The sequence below is a fragment of the Cherax quadricarinatus genome, chromosome 18, assembly GCF_038502225.1.
Source record: "Cherax quadricarinatus isolate ZL_2023a chromosome 18, ASM3850222v1, whole genome shotgun sequence".
In the NCBI taxonomy this organism is placed as follows: Eukaryota; Metazoa; Arthropoda; class Malacostraca; order Decapoda; family Parastacidae; genus Cherax; species Cherax quadricarinatus.
The window spans coordinates 8567399-8587678 of record NC_091309.1 but is presented as its reverse complement, the minus strand read 5'-3'; the positions used below and the strand labels follow the sequence as shown (position 1 = coordinate 8587678).

At 41.5% G+C, this 20280-nt stretch overlaps 1 protein-coding gene across 2 annotated transcripts in view; it reads left to right on the top strand.

The window, feature by feature from the left end:
• The first annotated feature begins 12649 nt into the window (after positions 1-12649).
• The window catches only part of LOC128689352 (UPAR/Ly6 domain-containing protein CG9338), a 34862-nt gene continuing 27231 nt past the window's right edge, over positions 12650-20280 (top strand). For both annotated transcript variants that reach the window (XM_053777538.2, XM_070086150.1), the window contains exon 1: positions 12650-12809. In XM_053777538.2, the coding sequence (XP_053633513.2) occupies positions 12761-12809 (49 nt within the window). In that variant the 5' untranslated portion in view covers positions 12650-12760. The remainder of the gene's footprint in view (positions 12810-20280) is intronic.

Genomic DNA, 20280 nt, shown 5'->3' with positions numbered 1-20280 from the left:
TCAGTCCTTCAATCTTGATAAAAGTACATTTTTCAAAGCCTCATTTTTGAAGCCCAGCCTTATCTGAGGTATATTACCACCCCCTGAAATGCGACCCACAACAGTCGACTAACACCCAGATACCTACTTTTTGCTTGGTGAACATGGGTAGCAGGTATAGGGAAGCATGCCCAACGTTTCCACCTTTGCCGGGGGGTCGAACCACGGATCCTCAATATGTGAGCTGAGCGTGTTGCTAACTGAGCCACAGGTTTTCAGTCGGTTCTCTGAACCATTCATCTACAGTATTATGTGTGTGTGATGAATGGTTTGAAAAACCGACAAGTTGAAGATTGAGACACTTATGCAGCATATGGGAATCTTTATTCAGGAAACGTTTCGCCACACAGTGGCTTCATCAGTCCAATACAAAGAGGAAGGCGTAAGGAGAGGAGGAGTATGAGGTAATCAGTCCCTCGGCCTGGAGTCGATGTGTTCAGTCCATCAATCTTGTAGAATGTGCAGCATAGGGCCGTAGACGTGGCTTATATACTGTAGTGAGGTGAGGTGAAGCAGGCGGAGGCGGGGTCACTGCAGCATCATGGGATCTTGTTACAAAGAATTCTTCAACACTTGTTCAACCTTTGGACGAAGACCTACTTCGACTAGTGGATGGTACCACTATGACCCCGCCTCCGCCTGCTTCACCTCACCTCACTACAGTATATAAGCCACGTCTACAGCCCTATGCTGTACATTCTACAAGATTGATGGACTGAACACATCGACTCCAGGCCGAGGGACTGATTACCTCATACTCCTCCTCTCCTTACGCCTTCCTCTTTGTATTGGACGGATGAAGCCACTGTGTGGCGAAACGTTTCCTGAATAAAGATTCCCATATGCTGCATAAGTGTCTCAATCTACAGTATTATATTGACCAGTGCCCACGAAAGCAAGATAGAACGTAAGAACATAAGAAGGAACAGGAGCACTGTGGCAGGCCGACTGGGGCTCATGCTAGGCAGCTCTAACTCGTGTGTTTGACAAATGGTTTGAAAACCGACAAGTGGAATATTGAAACACTTATGCAACATATGGGAATCTGTGTACGAATGGTATATAATACCGACAAGATGAGAGTAAGACACATGTGCAACATCTGGGTATCTTTATTGTAGACGTTTCGCCATCCAGTGGCTTTATCAATACAAATTCCAGGACATAACTTGAAGACAGTAGAACTATGTACAGAAGATGAGGTAATCAGTCCCTCAACCTAGGAGTAGGTGCGAACAGCACCATAGTCGTGGAAATTCTGAAGCAGAAGAAAGAATCCTGGCGCTTATATAGTAACGTCAGGTGAAGCAGACGAGGGCAAATTCACTGGTAGGCGGGATTCCCCAGTGGAAGTAGGTCCTTCCCAAAGAGATGGGTTAGTTGTAGTAGTAGTTGTCGTAGTCGTGAAGGTTATGTACATGTCCTCAGAATTAAGATTCCATGATGTTGCAGTGTCTGACAAGTTGTGTATGAATGGTATATAATACCGACAAGATGAGAGTAAGACACATGTGCAACATCTGGGTATCTTTATTGTAGACGTTTCGCCATCCAGTGGCTTTATCAATACAAATTCCAGGACATAACTTGAAGACAGTAGAACTATGTACAGAAGATGAGGTAATCAGTCCCTCAACCTAGGAGTAGGTGCGAACAGCACCATAGTCGTGGAGATTCTGAAGCAGAAGAAAGAATCCTGGCGCTTATATAGTAACGTCAGGTTACTATATAAGCACCAGGATGGCGAAACGTCTACAATAAAGATACCCAGATGTTGCACATGTGTCTTACTCTCATATGGGAATCTATTTAGGAAACGTTTCGCCTACTTACCTACCTACCATACCACGGGCGGGATTGAACCCACGGTCAGAGTCTCAAAACTCCAGACCTACCACTGTGATCCCACCGCCTCCTGCTTCGACTCGCCTGACTACAGTATATAAGCCACTTCCCCGGCCATATGATGTACTTTCTACAAGAGTGATGGACTGAACACTTCGATTCCAGGCTGAGGGACTGATTACCTCAAACTACTACTCCCCTTACCCATTTCTACTTTGTATCGGACTGATGAAGCCATTGTGTGGCGAAACGTTTCCTTAATAAAGATTCCCATATGATCTAACTCGCTCCCACCTACATCCAATGCACCCAACCTAGTCAGGTCAGGTCACATTGACTTAAGGGAGGAACACGGCAACCGACCTGGTAGCACAAGCTATCAGGTCCAACTCACACCCACCCACATCTACTCATGTATTTATCCAACCTATTTTTAAAGCTACACAACGTTCTGGCCTCTATAACGGTACTTGGGAGTTTGTTCCACTCATCCACAACTCTATTACCAAACCAGTACTTTCCTATATCCTTCCTGAATCTGAATTTTTCCAACTTAAAACCATTGCTGCGAGTCCTGTCTAGGCTAGATATTTTCAGCACACTATTTACATCCCCTTTATTTATTCCTGTCTTCCATTTATACACCTCAATCATATCCCCCCTAATTCTACGTCTAACTCGCTCCCACCTACATCCACTCATGTATCTGTGCAACCATTTTTTAAAGCCAACGAAGGTTTTTGCCTCAATGACGCTACTCGGAATTTTGTTCCACTCATCCACAACGCTGTTACCAAACCCGTGCCTCCCTTTATCTGTTCTAAGTCTATTTTTTTCATCTTGAACCCATTACTGCGAGTCCTGCCATAATTAGATGTTATTAGCCCTTTATTTCTATCTTCCATTTATATATTTCAATCATGCCCCTTTCCCGAATTCTGTGCCTTTCTAGAGAGTGCAGAATCAGTGTCCTGAGTCTGTCTTCGTAGGAAAGATTTCTGATACTTGTAAATAACGTGTTAAAAATATCTAACCAAGACAGGACTCAGCAGCAATGGGTTCAAGTTGGATAAAAATTAGATTTAGAAAGCAAACCACTGCTTTCCTCTATCCTAACAGAGTTGTGGATGAATGGAACAAACTCCGAGTAACGTCATTGAAGCCGAAACGTTGTGTAGTTTTTAAAATAGGTTAGACATATACATGAGTGGGTGTGAGTTGGACTTGACCAGCTTGGGCCAGTAGGCCTGTTGCAGTGCTCCTTATGTGATCAACGTTGTCATCTTTCTTGGTGTTTTCCAACGCATTTATGTCCCTTCTATAACATGGAGACCAAAACTGTGCAGCATAATGTAAATGAGTCCTTACCAATGATATATAAAGTTGAAGTAGAGCCCGAAGACTCCTATTATTTATATTTTTTGATATGAAGTCAAGAATTCTATTAGCTTTGTTGCGAACACTTATAAGAACATAAGAACGAAGGAACACTGCAGAAGGCCTACTGGCCCATGCGAGGCAGGTCCAAGTCTCCTACCGGCTTAAGCCAATGCACCCAACCTAGTCAGGTCAGGTCACATTGACTTAAGGGAGGAACACTGCAACCGACCTGGTAGCACGAGCTATCAGGTCTAACTCACACCCACCCACATCTACTCATGTATTTATCTAACCTATTTTTAAAACTTCACAACGTTCTGGCCTCTATAACGGTACTTGGGAGTTTGTTCCACTCATCCACAACTCTATTACCAAACCAGTACTTTCCTATATCCTTCCTGAATCTGAATTTTTCCAACTTAAAACCATTGCTGCGAGTCCTGTCTAGGCTAGATATTTTCAGCACACTATTTACATCCCCTTTATTTATTCCTGTCTTCCATTTATACACCTCAATCATATCCCCCCTAATTCTACGTCTTTCTAGAGAGTGCAGTTTCAGGGCCCTCAGTCTATCCTCATAGGGAAGGTTTCTGATACATGGGATCAACTTTGTCATCCTCCTTTGTACATTTTCCAGAGAATTTATATCCATTCTGTAATACGGTGACCAAAACTGTGCAGCATAATCTAAATGAGGCCTAACCAAGGATGTATAGAGTTGAAGAACAACCTGAGGACTCCTATTATTTATGCTTCTTGATATGAAGCCAAGGATTCTATTAGCTTTATTGCGAACACTTATGCACTGTTGTCTTGGTTTCAGATTACTGCTAACCAGAACTCCTAAATCTTTTTCGCAATCCGTAATATTAAGATCTACATTATTTAGTTTATATGTGGCATGGTTATTGTCCTGTCCAACATTTAGAACTTTGCATTTATCTATATTAAACTGCATCTGCCACTTCTCCGACCACTGCATCAGTCTATTCAAATCTTCCTGGAGTGCTCGAATGTCCTCGTCAGAATGAATTCGACGGCCTATTTTGGTGTCATCGGCAAACTTGCCGATGTCGCTCTTTATGCCCTCATCTATGTCGTTTATGTAGATTGTGAACAGCAGGGGGCCCAACACTGACCCCTGTGGAACACCGCTCGTGACGCTTCCCCACTCTGATTTCTCCCCATTTATGCAAACTCTCTGCTGCCTATTTGTCAACCATGCCTCTATCCAGGAAAAAATTTCTCCTCCTATTCCATGTGCTTTAATTTTCCTCAATAGTATCTGATGTGGGACCCTGTCAAAAGCCTTGAACATAAGAACATAAGAATGTAGGAACACTGCAGAAGGCCTACTGGCCCATACGAGGCAGGTCCTTATCAAAACGACATCTACCTAAAGCTACTCAAGAAACAACTCCCGCACCCCCCAACACCAATCAAACCCAGCCCCTCCCACTCATATATTTGTCCAGTCTCTTCTTAAAGCTACCCAAGGTCCTAGCCTCTATCACCCCACTGGGAAGACTGTTCCACGCATCTACAACTCTGTTAGAAAACCAGTACTTACCTATGTCCTTTCTAAATCTAAATTTATCCAACTTAAATCCATTATTCCTGGTTCTTACCTGGTTCGACACCCTCAGTACTTTATTAATGTCTCCCTTGTTTATGCCCGTCATCCACTTATACACTTCAATGATATCTCCCCTCATTCTACGCCTCTCCAGAGAGTGGAGATTTAAGGCTTTAAGTCTATCTTCATATGGGAGGTGCCTTACACAGTAAATCATTTTAGTCATTCTTCTCTGTATGTTCTCTAATGAGTCTATGTCCATCCTGTAGTAAGGGGACCAAAACTGAGCAGCATAATCTAAATGAGGCCTCACTAGTGATGTATAGAGCTGTAAAATAACTTTTGGACTTCTGTTACTTATACTTCTTGAGATAAATCCAAGTAATCTGTTGGCCTTGTTGCGCACACTGAGGCACTGCTGTCTTGGCTTTAGATTTCTGCTTACCATGACTCCCAAGTCTTTTTCACATTCTGTATGACCAAGCTCTACTTCACCTAGATTATAGCTTCGAGGGTTATTTTCATTACCAAGGGCAAGTACCTTACACTTATCCACATTAAACTTCATCTGCCATTTCTCAGACCAAGACATTAATTTGTTCAAATCGTCCTGGAGTTCATTGATATCCTCCTCAGAGTGAATTATACGGCCTATCTTTGTATCATCAGCAAACTTACTCATGTCACTAGTAATCCCTTCATCAAGGTCATTAATGTAAATTATGAACAAGAGAGGGCCTAAAACTGATCCTTGTGGAACGCCACTAGTGACTAATCCCCATTCAGATTTCACTCCATTAATGGTAACTCTCTGCTTTCTATTGGTAAGCCATGCCTCAATCCATGCTAGAACTTTACCTCCTATACCATGAGCTGCCACTTTTCTTAAGAGTCTCTTGTGAGGTACTCTGTCGAAGGCTTTACTAAAATCCAAATAAACAATATCATATTCCTTATCACTGTCAACTGCCTCAAATGTTCTATTGAAGAACGTCAGTAAGTTTGTCAGGCAGGAACGACCTCTCGTGAATCCATGCTGAGATTCATTTATCAAGTTATGCTCTTCAAGGTGACTTCTGATAATGTCAGCTATAATTGATTCTAATAACTTGCCCACTATAGATGTCAGGCTTATTGGACGGTAATTTGAAGGAGTGGACTTATCCCCTGATTTGAATATAGGAACCACATTAGCCATCTTCCACATCTCTGGCACAACACTGGTAAGGATGGACGCATTGAATACACTCGTTAATGGCTGACTAAGCTCCATCTTGCATTCCTTAAGTACCCTTGAAAACAACTCATCGGGTCCCGGGGACTTATTTTGTTTCAGTTTGTCTATCTGTTTAATAACCATGTCCCTCGTGACAGTAATATTAGTTAACTTAAATTCATCAGGAACTAAATAATTGTTAATTACTGGAATCTCATTTACATCTTCCTGTGTAAAAACTGACAAAAAATAGTCATTAAATAAGGAACACATTTCCAGTTCATTATCCGTCAGCTGTCCATTCCCAGATTTCAGAGGTCCTACTTTTTCCTTCACCTTCGTCCTATACACTTGAAAGAACCCCTTTGGATTAGTCTTTGATTCATTAGCAACTCTAATTTCATAGTCACGTTTAGCCTTTCTAATCGCCTTTTTTACTTCTCTTTTAAGCTGAACATATTGGTCAGTAAGGTTAACCTCTCCTCTTCTGATGCGCCTATAAATTCCCCTTTTCTCCCCTAATAGATGCTTTAGCCTCCTGTTAACCCATTTGGGATCGTTATTATTAGACCTAATTTCTCTCTGGGGAATGTATATACTCTGGGCACTGTGTACATTATTAAGAAAACAATCATAAAAGCAGATCCCTTCATATTCATAAGTATGATTATCGTCAATAAAATCATTAGCTAGATAACCCCAATCAAGATTAGACAGATGTTCCCTAAGTCCATTATAATCGGCAGAACGAAAATCGGGGATTTTTACTGTATTATCATTATTCTTGCATTCCCAATTAATGCTAAAGGTGATGGATTTGTGATCACTTGCGCCAAGCTCTTCAGTGATCTCCAGATTATTCACGAGTGTTTCCTTATTTGACAAGACTAGGTCTAGCAAATTATTACCCCTGGTAGGTTCAGTTACACTCTGTTTCAGAAAACAGTCCTGAACTGTTTCCATGAAGTCACTGGACTCTAGATTACCTGTCAAAGAATTCCAGTCAATTTGGCTAAAGTTAAAGTCCCCTACTATGACTACGTTACTGTGTCCAGAAGCCCTAACAATTTCGTCCCAAAGAAGTCTCCCTCTATCGTGATCCAAGCCTGGAGGTCGGTATATTACACCTAGAATTAGTTTTTCTTGACCCTCCACGAACTCTACCCAAACAGACTCTGTTACTGCTCCATCTATTTTTATACCTTTTTTTATGCAACAATTAATATTTTCTCGAACATACAATGCAACTCCTCCCCCCTTCCCATTACATCTATCCACATTGAATAACTTAAATCCCTGAATATTACACTCAGCAGTCATATCCCGACTCTTTAAATCATACCACGTTTCAGTTAATGCAATGATATCAAAGTTCCCAGCACATGCTACCAAACGTAGTTCATTAATTTTATTTCTTGCACTTCGACTGTTAGCATAAAATACCATCATATGTTTTTTCTTCTGCACATTTTTCCTATTCATCTTTGTTTTTACACAATTTCTGAAATTATCATTACCCAGAGTTACTCCATGACAGTTACTATTAAGATTCTTAATATCAGAGCATAAGTCAATATATCCATATTCATTATTAATCATTTCAAAACCCATACCTCTAACTAATCCTAGTTTAAAGTCCTAACAACCCCCTCAACTGAGTTAGCAAGAAAACCCACACCTGCCCTGGATAAGTGAACCCCATCCCTGGCATACATGTCATTTCGGCCATAGAAGTTGTCCCAGTTGTCAATGAATGGTACTGCATTATCCTTACAGTGTTTATCCAGCCAACAATTAATACCAATTGCTCTGGACAACCATTCATTACCAACACCTCTTCTTGGCAAAATGCCACATATAACAGGGCGCCCCCCCTTCTTCCTAATCATGTCTATAGCTATCCTGAACTTTCTAACTAAATCCTCACTTCTACGCTTGCCTACATCATTGCCTCCAGCACTGAGGCAAATAATAGGATTGATCCCATTACCGTTCATGATGTTGTCAAGCCGGCTAACAATGTCCTCCATCCCAGCCCCAGGAAAGCATACCCTTTGTCTCCTACTCCTGTCCTTCAAGCAGAATGCCCTATCCATGTATCTAACCTGGCTATCCCCAACAACAACAATATTCTTACCTTCCTTGTCGTTCGTCGTGACGATCCCAGTAGTAGACTCACATTCGTCGGGTAGCACCGAGAATGCGTTGGAGGTTTCCACGGGAGTTTCCACAGCAGTCTCTTTCTTCTTCATCGTTTCTGGCTTTCCATTCGTCTTCTTGATCGTCAACTTCGTCGTCCCCTGCTGTCCAGCCACTGACCACGATCCCTTCTTGACCTGAGGACTCGAAACAGGAGGACTACTACGAATCCTCTTGTTTTCCTCGGTCAATCGCCGTATCTCCATCTTCGCTGCCTTCAATTCTTCCTTAAGTTGCTGGTAAAGTTGCTCGATGGAGGGCATCTTGGTTCAGTCCACGGGAGCAAACAAGACACTTCTTCACAGAGTTAAGTACAGGTCAGCACTCAAAGTACAGGTCACCACTCAAGAGCACACAAACAGGTCTTCACAGAGCTAAGTACACGTCTATAGTTCGAAGCTAAGGACCTGTCACCTGTTTTGAAAATAGGTATCACATTTGCCATTTTCCACTTATCTGGCACCATGCCAGTTTGTAGTGATATGTTGAAAAGATTAGCCAAAGGTGTGCTAAGCTCCTCTTTACATTCCTTTAGAACCCTTGCATACAGTTCATCAGGGCCTGGGGATTTGTTAGGTTTTAATTTATCTATTTGCCTAAGGACCATGTCACTTGTGACTCTAATAGTGCACAGTTTATTATCGTCCTGTTCTACATAATTTATCATTACTGGAATATCGCTGGTATCCTCCTGTGTAAAAACTGAGAGGAAGTATGTGTTAAAAATTCTACACATTTCCTTATCACTGTCAGTGAGCTGACCCGAGGAACTTTTGAGTGGGCCTATCTTGTCCCTGATCTTACTTCTGTATACCTGAAAGAGTCCTTTTGGGTTAGTCTTCGATTCTCTTGCAACTTTAACCTCATCATCTCTTTTTGCTTTTCTAATTCCCTTTTTTATTTCTCTCTTTAACTGAATATATCGATTTCTCAATTGCCCCTCTCCTCTTTTGATTTGCCTATATATGCCTCTCTTTTGACCAATCAGATATTTTAATCTATTGTTCATCCATTTAGAATCATTTTTGTTTGATCTGATTTCCCTATTTGGAACATAATTTGACTGAGCAGCTAGAACTATGCCCTGGAAAGCATCATATCGGCAACCATCACCACCTACCTGACCCTTAGTCAGGTCATTCCAGTTCAGCCCACCTAAGTAATTTTTCAGTCCTATGAAATCAGCCAAGCGAAAGTCAGGGACGGAGACTTGATTGCCATTATTAGGGGAATTCCATGATATATTAAAACTGAGTGATTTGTGATCACTTTCCCCAAGCTCATCATTAACCTCAAGATTATTAATTAGTGTTTCCCTACTGGCAAGAACCAAGTCAAGGAGGTTATTTCCCCTAGTTGGCTCTGTCACAAACTGTTTTAAAAAACAATCCTGGATCGTATCAAGAAAGTCACCTGACTCTAAATTTCCTGTCAAATTGCTCCAGTCAATCTGTCTATAGTTGAAATCTCCCATTAGCACAACATTTTCGTATGTAGATGCCTTACGAATTTCGTCCCATAGAAGTTTACTGCACTCCCTATCAAGATTTGGGGCCCTGTAAATCACACCCAAAATTAGTTTTTCTCGGCCCTCGAGAAGCTGTAACCAAACAGATTCAGTGGCTGACGCTTCTAATTTAATATCTTGTCTAACACAACAATTTAAATTGTCTCTGACATACATCGCTACTCCACCACCTTTCCTGTTGACCCTGTCAGTGTGGAATAATTTATAGCCTTGTATGTGACATTCAGAGGGCATCTCTCTATCTTTCAGATTGAGCCAGGTCTCTGTTATAGCAATAATATCTATGTTTCCTGCACTTGCAATTAATCTTAGCTCATCTATCTTATTTCTTACACTCCTGCTATTAGTATAGTAAACCTTAAGGGAGCTAGTCCCTTGCTGCCCTCTGCTGTCCCCCTTTGTTTGCTGACCTGATCTATTGTCTTTATTTATAACTTCATGATGAATGCCTTTTATACATTTACTGTTTCCAACCCAAGTGTTGCAACCTGCTTGTTTCCCACACACATCCATACCTCTATCTTCCATCAGTTTAAAATCATAGGCATTTCACCAATGGCCTTCTCAATCGAGTCTGCAAGTGCTACCACCCCAGCCCCAGAGAGATGTACCCCATCCCTTGCATACATATCATGTTTGCCATAAAAGTTGTTCCAGTTGTCAATGAATGGGATTGCAAGTTCCTTGCAGTATCTGTCTAGCCAGCAATTTACACCAATTGCCCTAGACAACCATTCATTTCCTACTCCCCTTCTAGGCAAGATGCTACATATGATTGGGATCCCTCCCTTAGACTTAATGAAATCTATAGCTGACCTGTACTTATCTAGCAGCTCTTCTCTCCTACCCTTCCCAATATCATTTCCACCAGCACTGAGACAGATAATGGGCTTGTTCCCATTACCTGACATGATATTATCCAGCCTGTTGACAATGTCCCCAACACCAGCTCCAGGGAAGCACACTCTATCTCTCATCTTCTTATTCCTATTACAAAAAGCACGGTCAATATATCTTACCTGAGAGTCACCAACCACAAGAATGTGCTTACCTCCATTAGCAGGGGCAGTAGTACCCTTACCTTCACTGGCCACTGAAGTACATTCATCCTGAAGAACAGAGAAGCGATTTCCTACCTTCAGATCTTCACTCTTAACTTTCCTTACTCTGATGCGCCTTCCATTACTGTGAACCACTCGCCACTTGTAGCAGGTGCTGGACTGCACCTCACTGCTGGTAGCCGTTGCTACCTCCCCAACTACAGCCTCCTCACAGCGAGAGACAGACTGCACCTCACTGCTAGAAGCCTCATTCCCCACAACTCCAGCCACCTCACACACTCTCCCAGACCCATTAGGTGGACCTTCAGCCTCCTAATCTCCTCCTGGAGAAGCAAGACCTCCTCCTTCAACTCTCCAACCTCAATTTTTAAAACACTGCAGAAGCAAGCCATGCTTTGTAACCGTCCACACTAATCCCCAAAGCAGCTCAGGGTCTGTGACCTCACGTGACGACTGACTACTTATGCACTGTTGCCTTGGCTAACCCGTAACTGTACTGCATCTACAGTTTTTTTTCTGACCAAAGCAACTTACCACCATCTGTTCTCTCATTTCACCATGTGATAATTTACACAATTTGCATATAGGTTATGAATTTACTGAGAAACATCTTTTTCCGACAATGAATCTGGAATCTAGATATATCCAGAATCCGCAGTATTGACGTCATCCAATAAGGCTGGCTGTATAGCGTAGTGGTTGTTACGAAAGAAAGAAGGAGCACTGCAGTAGGCCTACTGGCCCATGCTCATTGATCATTGTATAAACAACCATCTTACGTGAAAAATGTTATATACGTACTTATAGTTCATTCTTGCTGTAACTTTGTCAAATGTCATATATAGATTAGAATAGCAGCACAATGTGGCATGTTTAATTGTGCCATTAAGAACATACGTTACCTTATATTACCTACACTCCAAAATTTTCCTGTTTTGTTGTTTATTTGAATACTGGGAAAGTTTTGTGTGGATGGGAGGGGAGGGGAGGGGGAGAATTAGACACATATGCAACATTTGGGAATCTTTATTTGTAGACGTTTTGCCAACCAGTAGCTATATCAATACAAGGATATAATGTGAAGAGTGTATAATAACAAAAAAAAAGGCACAATACCGTGACTGGAACGATACACAAATAACCCGCACATTGAAGAGAAGAGCTTACGACGACGGTGCTGTCCGACTTGTATAATTATATGCATTGTATTAATAAAGCCACTGGATGGCGAAACGTTTACAAATAAAGATACCAAGATGTTGCACATATGTCTAAGTCTTTATTTTGTCAGTAAAGTATACCATTCATGTACAGGGAGGGAGAGGGGATTGTAATATATATATATATATATATATATATATATATATATATATATATATATATATATATATATATATATATATATCCACGCGAATACGCTAAAGCATCTTAGAAAACCGGTTTCTTGAACTTCTCAGAAGTTCCCTTACGTATATTCCGTCAAGAATCAGCAGCACCGCCCACTCCATTTAGTACAACCCTCCCTTCCCCACACCAATGTGGGCATCTCCCTCCACACCCATGAGTACATCTCATATGACCATGAGTATACCTCTCCCCATGCTCATGAGTTCACCCCCTATACACCTTGAGAGAAGATAACAGCCCTGCCCTAATCCATCCCCGCCTCCTCTACAAGAGTACACAAACGCATCCCCCTGGCCACTCATCACCAGCCGCCTTTCCTCCAGTCTCCCCCATTGCCACCCATCCCCGACGCCCCTTCCCCAGACACCTCCCCATAGGCCATCCAACACCGGCCATGGCCGGGCCGGCCTGCCCAGAGTAGTTCAGTTGTCGTCTGTCTCTTGCGTGAGGTGCACGTCTCTCATCCTGAATTTTGTGCTCCACCTTGGGCCGTACGCTAACTCAAAATGAAGCTTTTCGCCACTTGTTTCACCCTACTTGCTCTTTCTGGCATCGGTAAGTCTAATTTGATCGGTCTTTGGTGTTATTTGTTAATATGTCAACAGTTTTGCAGTTTTAAAAGTGTAGGTTAACCCAAGTGAAACTGTAAAAACCACAGGTGGTGTTGTGCAACTAGAGGCTGTTGTGTTTGACCTTTAAACATGTTTTCTAGTTAACATTAGATCTAACAAGTTGTGGTGGTTAGAATTCTGCATTACGAAAGAAGCTACAATGCCAGGACACATCATTGTGGAAAATTACAGTGGTGTGTGCAGTAGAAAGAAAAACCTGTTGTGCTCTGGCTTTGACAGCCACCACTGGTAATATCCACATATTCTTTGTATTTCTGTGCTTAGCTAAAATTAACCCTGGCACCCCTACCCGTTTCGCTGACGTGAGCACTTTTTTTTTTTTTTGCCAGTATTTATATATTTTTCTAGTGCAAAGTACTGTGTGAGAATAAAATATAAACTGGAATGTGGTATAATATTTTTTTGCGTGCTACACGAAATATAATTATACTGAGAAATATTCATTGTCAGTAAAATCTTGTTAGTCAAGAGTCCAGGACGACTCTCACCTGCTGCTTGCCTTTCCTCAATCATGTGTTGAACGTCTCGTTTTTGTTCTCTGCTGGTTTTATCTATAGACGTATGTTGTTAACTATTTAAAAAAAAAATTCCCAGTTGAGAATTCTATATTGCTAATTCATTCAAGGTTACTCTCATGCAGGAAGGTACATTATGTTCCTACTACCCGGTTGACCAGACCACTCCTTAAGTCAACTTTCACCTCCCCCTCCCCCACCTCATTTTCGTTCATTCCCCCATCACCTTAAACTACCACCTTGTATTTGCATTGCTTTAAATAAAATATACCCCCCCCCACAAAATTTGGGTTTATATTATTTAACATCTTTAATAATTTAACGGTGCTGTGGTTATTTTGTTGCCCAAAGATAGATCATAATATTTTTCCATATCGAATTGCGTCTTTCACTGATCCGATTTACTCTTGATCCAAAGAATTAGCGCTAATCATTTCCTCCACGTTCCTAAGATGGATGTGTTCTTGTATTCCTGAAGTGAGAACTTTGGATAGCTTTTAAAATAAGTTGGAGTGGGTGTGGTTGGGTGAAAGTTAAATCTGCTTAGCATGGGCCGGTAATTCTTGAGTTTTTAAGTTTCACGAGTTTAGTGATTCCTCAAGATCATTTTCGTACTGCTTTAATGTAGAGCGCTTCATCCCATCAAACTGGTGAACTATATCTAGGGTAAATTCATGAAACTTGGGAAGCGCAAGTGCCCTTTGTCAATTTTATATTCAGTCATCCCTAATATTGGTTTCCATGCGATATGAGAAACCTTTTCTATTCGGCTTCAAACTTTTAACACTGGTGTATTCTACGTAGAAGGTTGTGATTATAGGAATGTGTAGGAGCCGATTTACCATTTTGATTTTTATTCCCCGTGACATTTGAGTATGACTTCCGAGCAGCTTCAGTCTGTATTGACATGCATCTTTTGAAGCGTAAATGTCTGTGTAAGTGCAAATTTTAATTAGATAACATGGTGAAAGTTTGACACATTTGCAATATCTAGGTATCTTTAATGTAGACGTTTCGCCATCCAGTGGCTTTATCAATAAGAACATAAGAACATAAGAAAGGAGGAACACTGCAGCAGGCCTGTTGGCCCATACTAGGCAGGATCACATTATACTGCATTTGTGTTTATATTGCCATTGTGTCGGTATTTTATACCATTTATTTCCATCGTGTCAAACACTGCAGTAGAAATGGATCCTTCACACCAATAAAGGATCACATTATACTGCATTTGTGTTTATATTGCCCTTATATTGCCAGGTCCTTTACAATTCATCCCACTAACAAACATTTGACCTACCCAATTTTCAATGCTACCCAAGAAATAAGCTCTGATGTGCAAGTCCCACTCAAATCCAACCCCTCCCACTCATGTACTTATCCAACCTAAATTTGAAACTACCCAAAGTCCTAGCCTCAATAACCCAACTAGGTAGACTGTTCCACTCATCAACTACCCTATTTCCAAACCAATACTTGCCTATGTCCTTTCTAAATCTAAACTTATCTAATTTAAATCCATTACTGCGGGTTCTCTCTTGGAGAGATATCCTCAAGACCTTGTTAATATCCCCTTTATTAATACCTATCTTCCACTTATACACTTCGATCAGGTCTCCCCTCATTCTTCGTCTAACAAGTGAATGTAACTTAAGAGTCTTCAATCTTTCTTCATAAGGAAGATTTCTAATGCTATGTATTAATTTAGTCATCCTACGCTGAATGTTTTCTAACGAATTTATGTCCATTCTGTAATATGGAGACCAGAATTGAGCTGCATAATCTAGGTGAGGCCTTACTAATGATGTATAAAGCTGCAGTATGACCTCTGGACTTCTGTTGCTTACACTTCTTGATATAAATCCCAGTAATCTATTTGCCTTATTACGTACGCTTAGGCATTGCTGTCTTGGTTTAAGGTTGCTGCTTACCATAACCCCCAAGTCCTTTTCGCAATCTGTATGGTTAAGTTCTACATTATTTAACTTATAAGTGCTAGGGTTATGGACACTCCCGAGCTTCAGAACCTTGCATTTATCTACATTGAACTGCATCTGCCACTTTTCTGACCAAGAGTAGAGTTTGTCTAAATCCTCCTGAAGTTCCCTAACATCTACGTTTGAATCAATTATCCTACCTATCTTCGTGTCATCAGCGAATTTGCTCATATCACTAGTAATTCCTTCATCAAGATCATTGATATATATTATAAACAACAACGGGCCCAAGACTGATCCCTGTGGAACGCCACTTGTTACTGATCCCCACTCGGATTTAACCCCATTTATGGACACTCTTTGCTTCCTGTCTGTGAGCCATGATTCGATCCACGAGAGCACCCTTCCCCCAATGCCATGAGCTGCTACTTTCTTCAACAGTCTTTGGTGCGGAACTCTATCAAATGCCTTACTAAAATCTAAGTAAATAATATCAAATTCTTTGTCGTGGTCAACAGCCTCAAAAGCTTTACTGAAGAAAGTTAATAAATTAGTTAGACAAGACCGGCCTCTTGTGAATCCATGCTGAGTATCATTAATCAAGCTATGCTTATCGAGATGGCTTCTTATAATCTCAGCTATAATTGACTCTAGTAATTTGCCTACAATTGAGGTCAGGCTTATTGGGCGGTAATTTGACGGTAACGACTTGTCCCCTGTTTTAAAAATAGGAATTACATTAGCCATCTTCCACATATCAGACACTGCACCTGTTTGAAGAGATAAATTAAAAATATTAGATAATGGTTCACAGACTTCCATTTTGCATTCCTTTAGAACCCTTGAAAAAACCTCATCAGGACCCGGTGACTTATTTTGCTTCAGTCTGTCTATCTGCTTCACAACCATTTCACTAGTGACTGTGATGTTACATAATTTATCTTCTTCTGATCCACTATAAAAATTAATTACCGGAATATTATTAGTGTCTTCCTGTGTAAAAACCGAGAGAAAATAATTATTTAAAATCGAGCACATTTCATTCTCTTTGTCAGTAAGATGCCCATAGTTATTTTTAAGGGGACCTATCTTATCTCTGACTTTTGTTCTATATACCTGGAAAAAACTTTTTGGGTTAGTTTTAGAATCCCTAGCAACTTTAATTTCATAGTCCCTTTTAGCTTTTCTTATCCCCTTTTTAATGTCCCTCTTAGTGTCAATATACTGATTCATAAGATGACCCTCGCCTCTTTTGATACGCCTATAAATTCCTTTCTTATGCCCTAGTAGATATTTCAGCCTATTATTCATCCATTTTGGGTCATTTCTATTTGATCTAATTTCTTTATAAGGGATAAATGTTCTTTGAGCAGCATGTATTGTGTTCAGAAAACTGTCATATTGATAGCTCTCTTCGTTACCCCAGTCAACAGATGATAAGTGTTCTCTAAGCCCATCGTAATCTGCTAAGCGAAAATCTGGGACTGTTACTGAGTTATCCCTACTATCATACTTCCATTCAATTCTAAATGTAATTGATTTGTGGTCGCTAGCACCCAGTTCTTCTGAAACTTCTAAATTATTAACAAGGGATTCATTGTTTGCCAGAACTAAGTCAAGCAGGTTATTACCCCTTGTAGGTTCTGTCACAAACTGCTTCAGAAAACAATCCTGAACTACTTCTAAGAAGTCGTATGATTCTAAATTCCCAGTCAAGAAATTCCAATCAATATGACTAAAGTTAAAGTCTCCTAGAATTACTACATTATCGTGCCTTGTGGCCCTAACAATTTCCTCCCATAGTAGTCTTCCCTGGTCCCTATCTAAATTTGGGGGACGGTATATCACACCTAAAGTTAATTTTTCATGCCCCTCTGAAAATTCTATCCAAACAGACTCTGTATGTGTTACTTCAGACTTAATACCCGTTTTAATGCAACAGTTCAAGCGATCTCGGACATACAATGCCACCCCACCCCCCTTCCCGATACTTCTATCTACTTGGAACAATTTGAAACCCTGAATGTGACATTCTGCAGGCATGTCCCGACTTTTTGAATTAAACCACGTCTCAGTAATGGCAAATACATCTATGTTACCTGCACTAGCAACTAGTCTCAACTCGTCCATCTTATTCCTAGCACTGCGACTATTTGTGTAATATATACTTAAGGACCCTCCTTTCTCTTTATCATTCCTGCTCCTTTCTGTTATTCCACTAAACCTATTACTGTCCTTGTCAATTAGTGCCACTGGCTTTCCGATATCCACCTCATTTTGCCTATTACTAGTTCTCCTAGTACTCATATTACTACCCTGAGACTTCACAGTTTTCCCGCAGAAACCCATACCACTAACTATTCCTAGTTTAAAGACCTAACAGCTCCCTCCACTGCGTTGGCCAGTGCTCCCACCCCACACCTAGATAAGTGAACCCCATCCCTGGCATACATGTCATTTCTGCCATAGAAGAGGTCCCAGTTGTCAATGAATGTCACCGCATTTTCCTTACAGTATTTGTCCAGCCAGCAATTGACACCAATTGCTCTGGACAACCATTCATTACCAACACCTCTTCTTGGCAAAATGCCACATATAACAGGGCGCCCCCCCTTCTTCCTAATCATGTCTATAGCTGTCCTGAACTTTCTAACTAAATCCTCACTTCTACGCTTGCCTACATCATTGCCTCCAGCACTGAGGCAAATAATAGGATTGATCCCATTACCGTTCATGATGTTGTCAAGCCGGCTAACAATGTCCTCCATCCCAGCCCCAGGAAAGCATACCCTTTGTCTCCTACTCCTGTCCTTCAAGCAGAATGCCCTATCCATGTATCTAACCTGGCTATCCCCAACAACAACAATATTCTTACCTTCCTTGTTGTCGTTCGTCGTGACGATCCCAGTAGTAGACTCACATTCGTCGGGTAGCACCGAGAATGCGTTGGAGGTTTCCACGGGAGTTTCCACAGCAGTCTCTTTCTTCTTCATCGTTTCTGGCTTTCCATTCGTCTTCTTGATCGTCAACTTCGTCGTCCCCTGCTGTCCAGCCACTGACCACGATCCCTTCTTGACCTGAGGACTCGAAACAGGAGGACTACTACGAATCCTCTTGTTTTCCTCGGTCAATCGCCGTATCTCCATCTTCGCTGCTTTCAATTCTTCCTTAAGTTGCTGGTAAAGTTGCTCGATGGAGGGCATCTTGGTTCAGTCCACGGGAGCAAACAAGACACTTCTTCACAGAGTTAAGTACAGGTCACCACTCGAGAGCACACAAACAGGTCTTCACAGAGCTAAGTACACGTCACCACAGCTAAGTACACGTCACCACAAATTCTAGGACATAATTTGAAGACAGTAGAGCTATATAGAAAAGATGAGGTAATCAGTCCCTCACTCGGTCTTGGAGTTCATGCGAAGAGCACAGTAGTCGGTGCAAGGTAGGTAGGTTCGCCAGTATAATAGCCTGGCCCAGGCCTTTTCCAAGTGGTGGCCCGGTCTTGTCTCAGACCAGTGTCTGCCATAGGAGGTACAAGTACCTCCTCGTCTTCTGGGACTAGTTGTCCCCAGGCCTAGCTCCATTCCCCGCCCCATGGGGCTCTGAGGAAGAAGCTAGGCACCATGTGCTGCCACAAACCCCACCCACACTGAGCTCGAAGGGTGTGGCAGCTGCAAAGCAGCAGACGATGTCAGGAGGTGCAAAGGCAGCATGCACTACAGGATCCTTTTCGAGCCACAACCCAGTTTTGGACCGAGGCCCGAGAGCTGGGGAAGCTCAAGAATGCCTCTTGTGAGTGTTGCTGCTGCTGCTACTTCACTAGTTCGTTGCACTCTGAGCACAGGCAAGGAGGCAGGCACTTACATACTGGCGTCAGGTTATATACTGGTCGGTATTGTATACCATTCACGTGCAACATCATGAGATCTTGGTTCAGAGGACATCTCAACCTTCTTCACTGCTACTAACCCGTCCTTTGGGTATGACCTACTTCCACTGGGGAATCCCCTTTTCACCTGAGGCCAGTAAATAAGCGCCTGCCTTCTTGCCTTTCCTAAAGCCACTGGTTGGCGAAACGTCTACATTAAAGATACCCAAATGTTGCATGTGTGTCTAATTTTCATCTTGTCGGTATGTATACCATTCATATAAATAACGTGGTTAATAAACTTGGTGAATGATGGTTCTGGTCGATTTCAACCTTTTAGTGTTTTAATTTGTCGATTTTATTGAACATTGGTTTGTCAATAATTAGACAGTGCTTCCTAATTTTATTGAAATTGGGAAATTCTGAAAGCTTTATTGTAATTAAATAAAATGATTGAGACGATCTAAACATAATTGCGATAGAATGCTCTAATTACCAATGAATTGTAAAGCAATGTATTTCCCTTGCAAAGTTTGTTATTCTGGCAATCTGCAAAATTTGCGTTGGATAGCCATTCAGTGCCTACTTTTGGCACAGTGCCACGTATAACCGAGATTCGTACCTTTAACCTAATTAATGTGCTGCGCTATACAGTATTTGGTAAGCTACCCATTCTCAGCTTTCCCAATATCAGTGCCTCCAGCATTTGGACTCGTCGGGGTTTTTCCCATTACCTATCAAAATTCTGTCCAACCTGCAAACTACATTGTCCCTTTTCAGCTCAGGAAATATTTACCCACATCCATCTCTCTCTCCATTCTTGTTACAAAAATTCTTCTCGTATATGTAATTCAAGTGCCGGATACGTAATTAGCTGGATTTCATTCTACCGGGTACCTTGTTTGTTTCACTACCCACCAAGAAGGGCGAGAGGGATTGATTCAAGCCAGCGGAAGGCCTCTGTCAGATGACCAGAAGCTCCAGTGGCGGGTCATCATATGACTAAGACCCGCGTTGGGAAACACTTGTTTCCTGACAAACCTAACCTAATCTAACCTCAAGGAATTGGAGCTC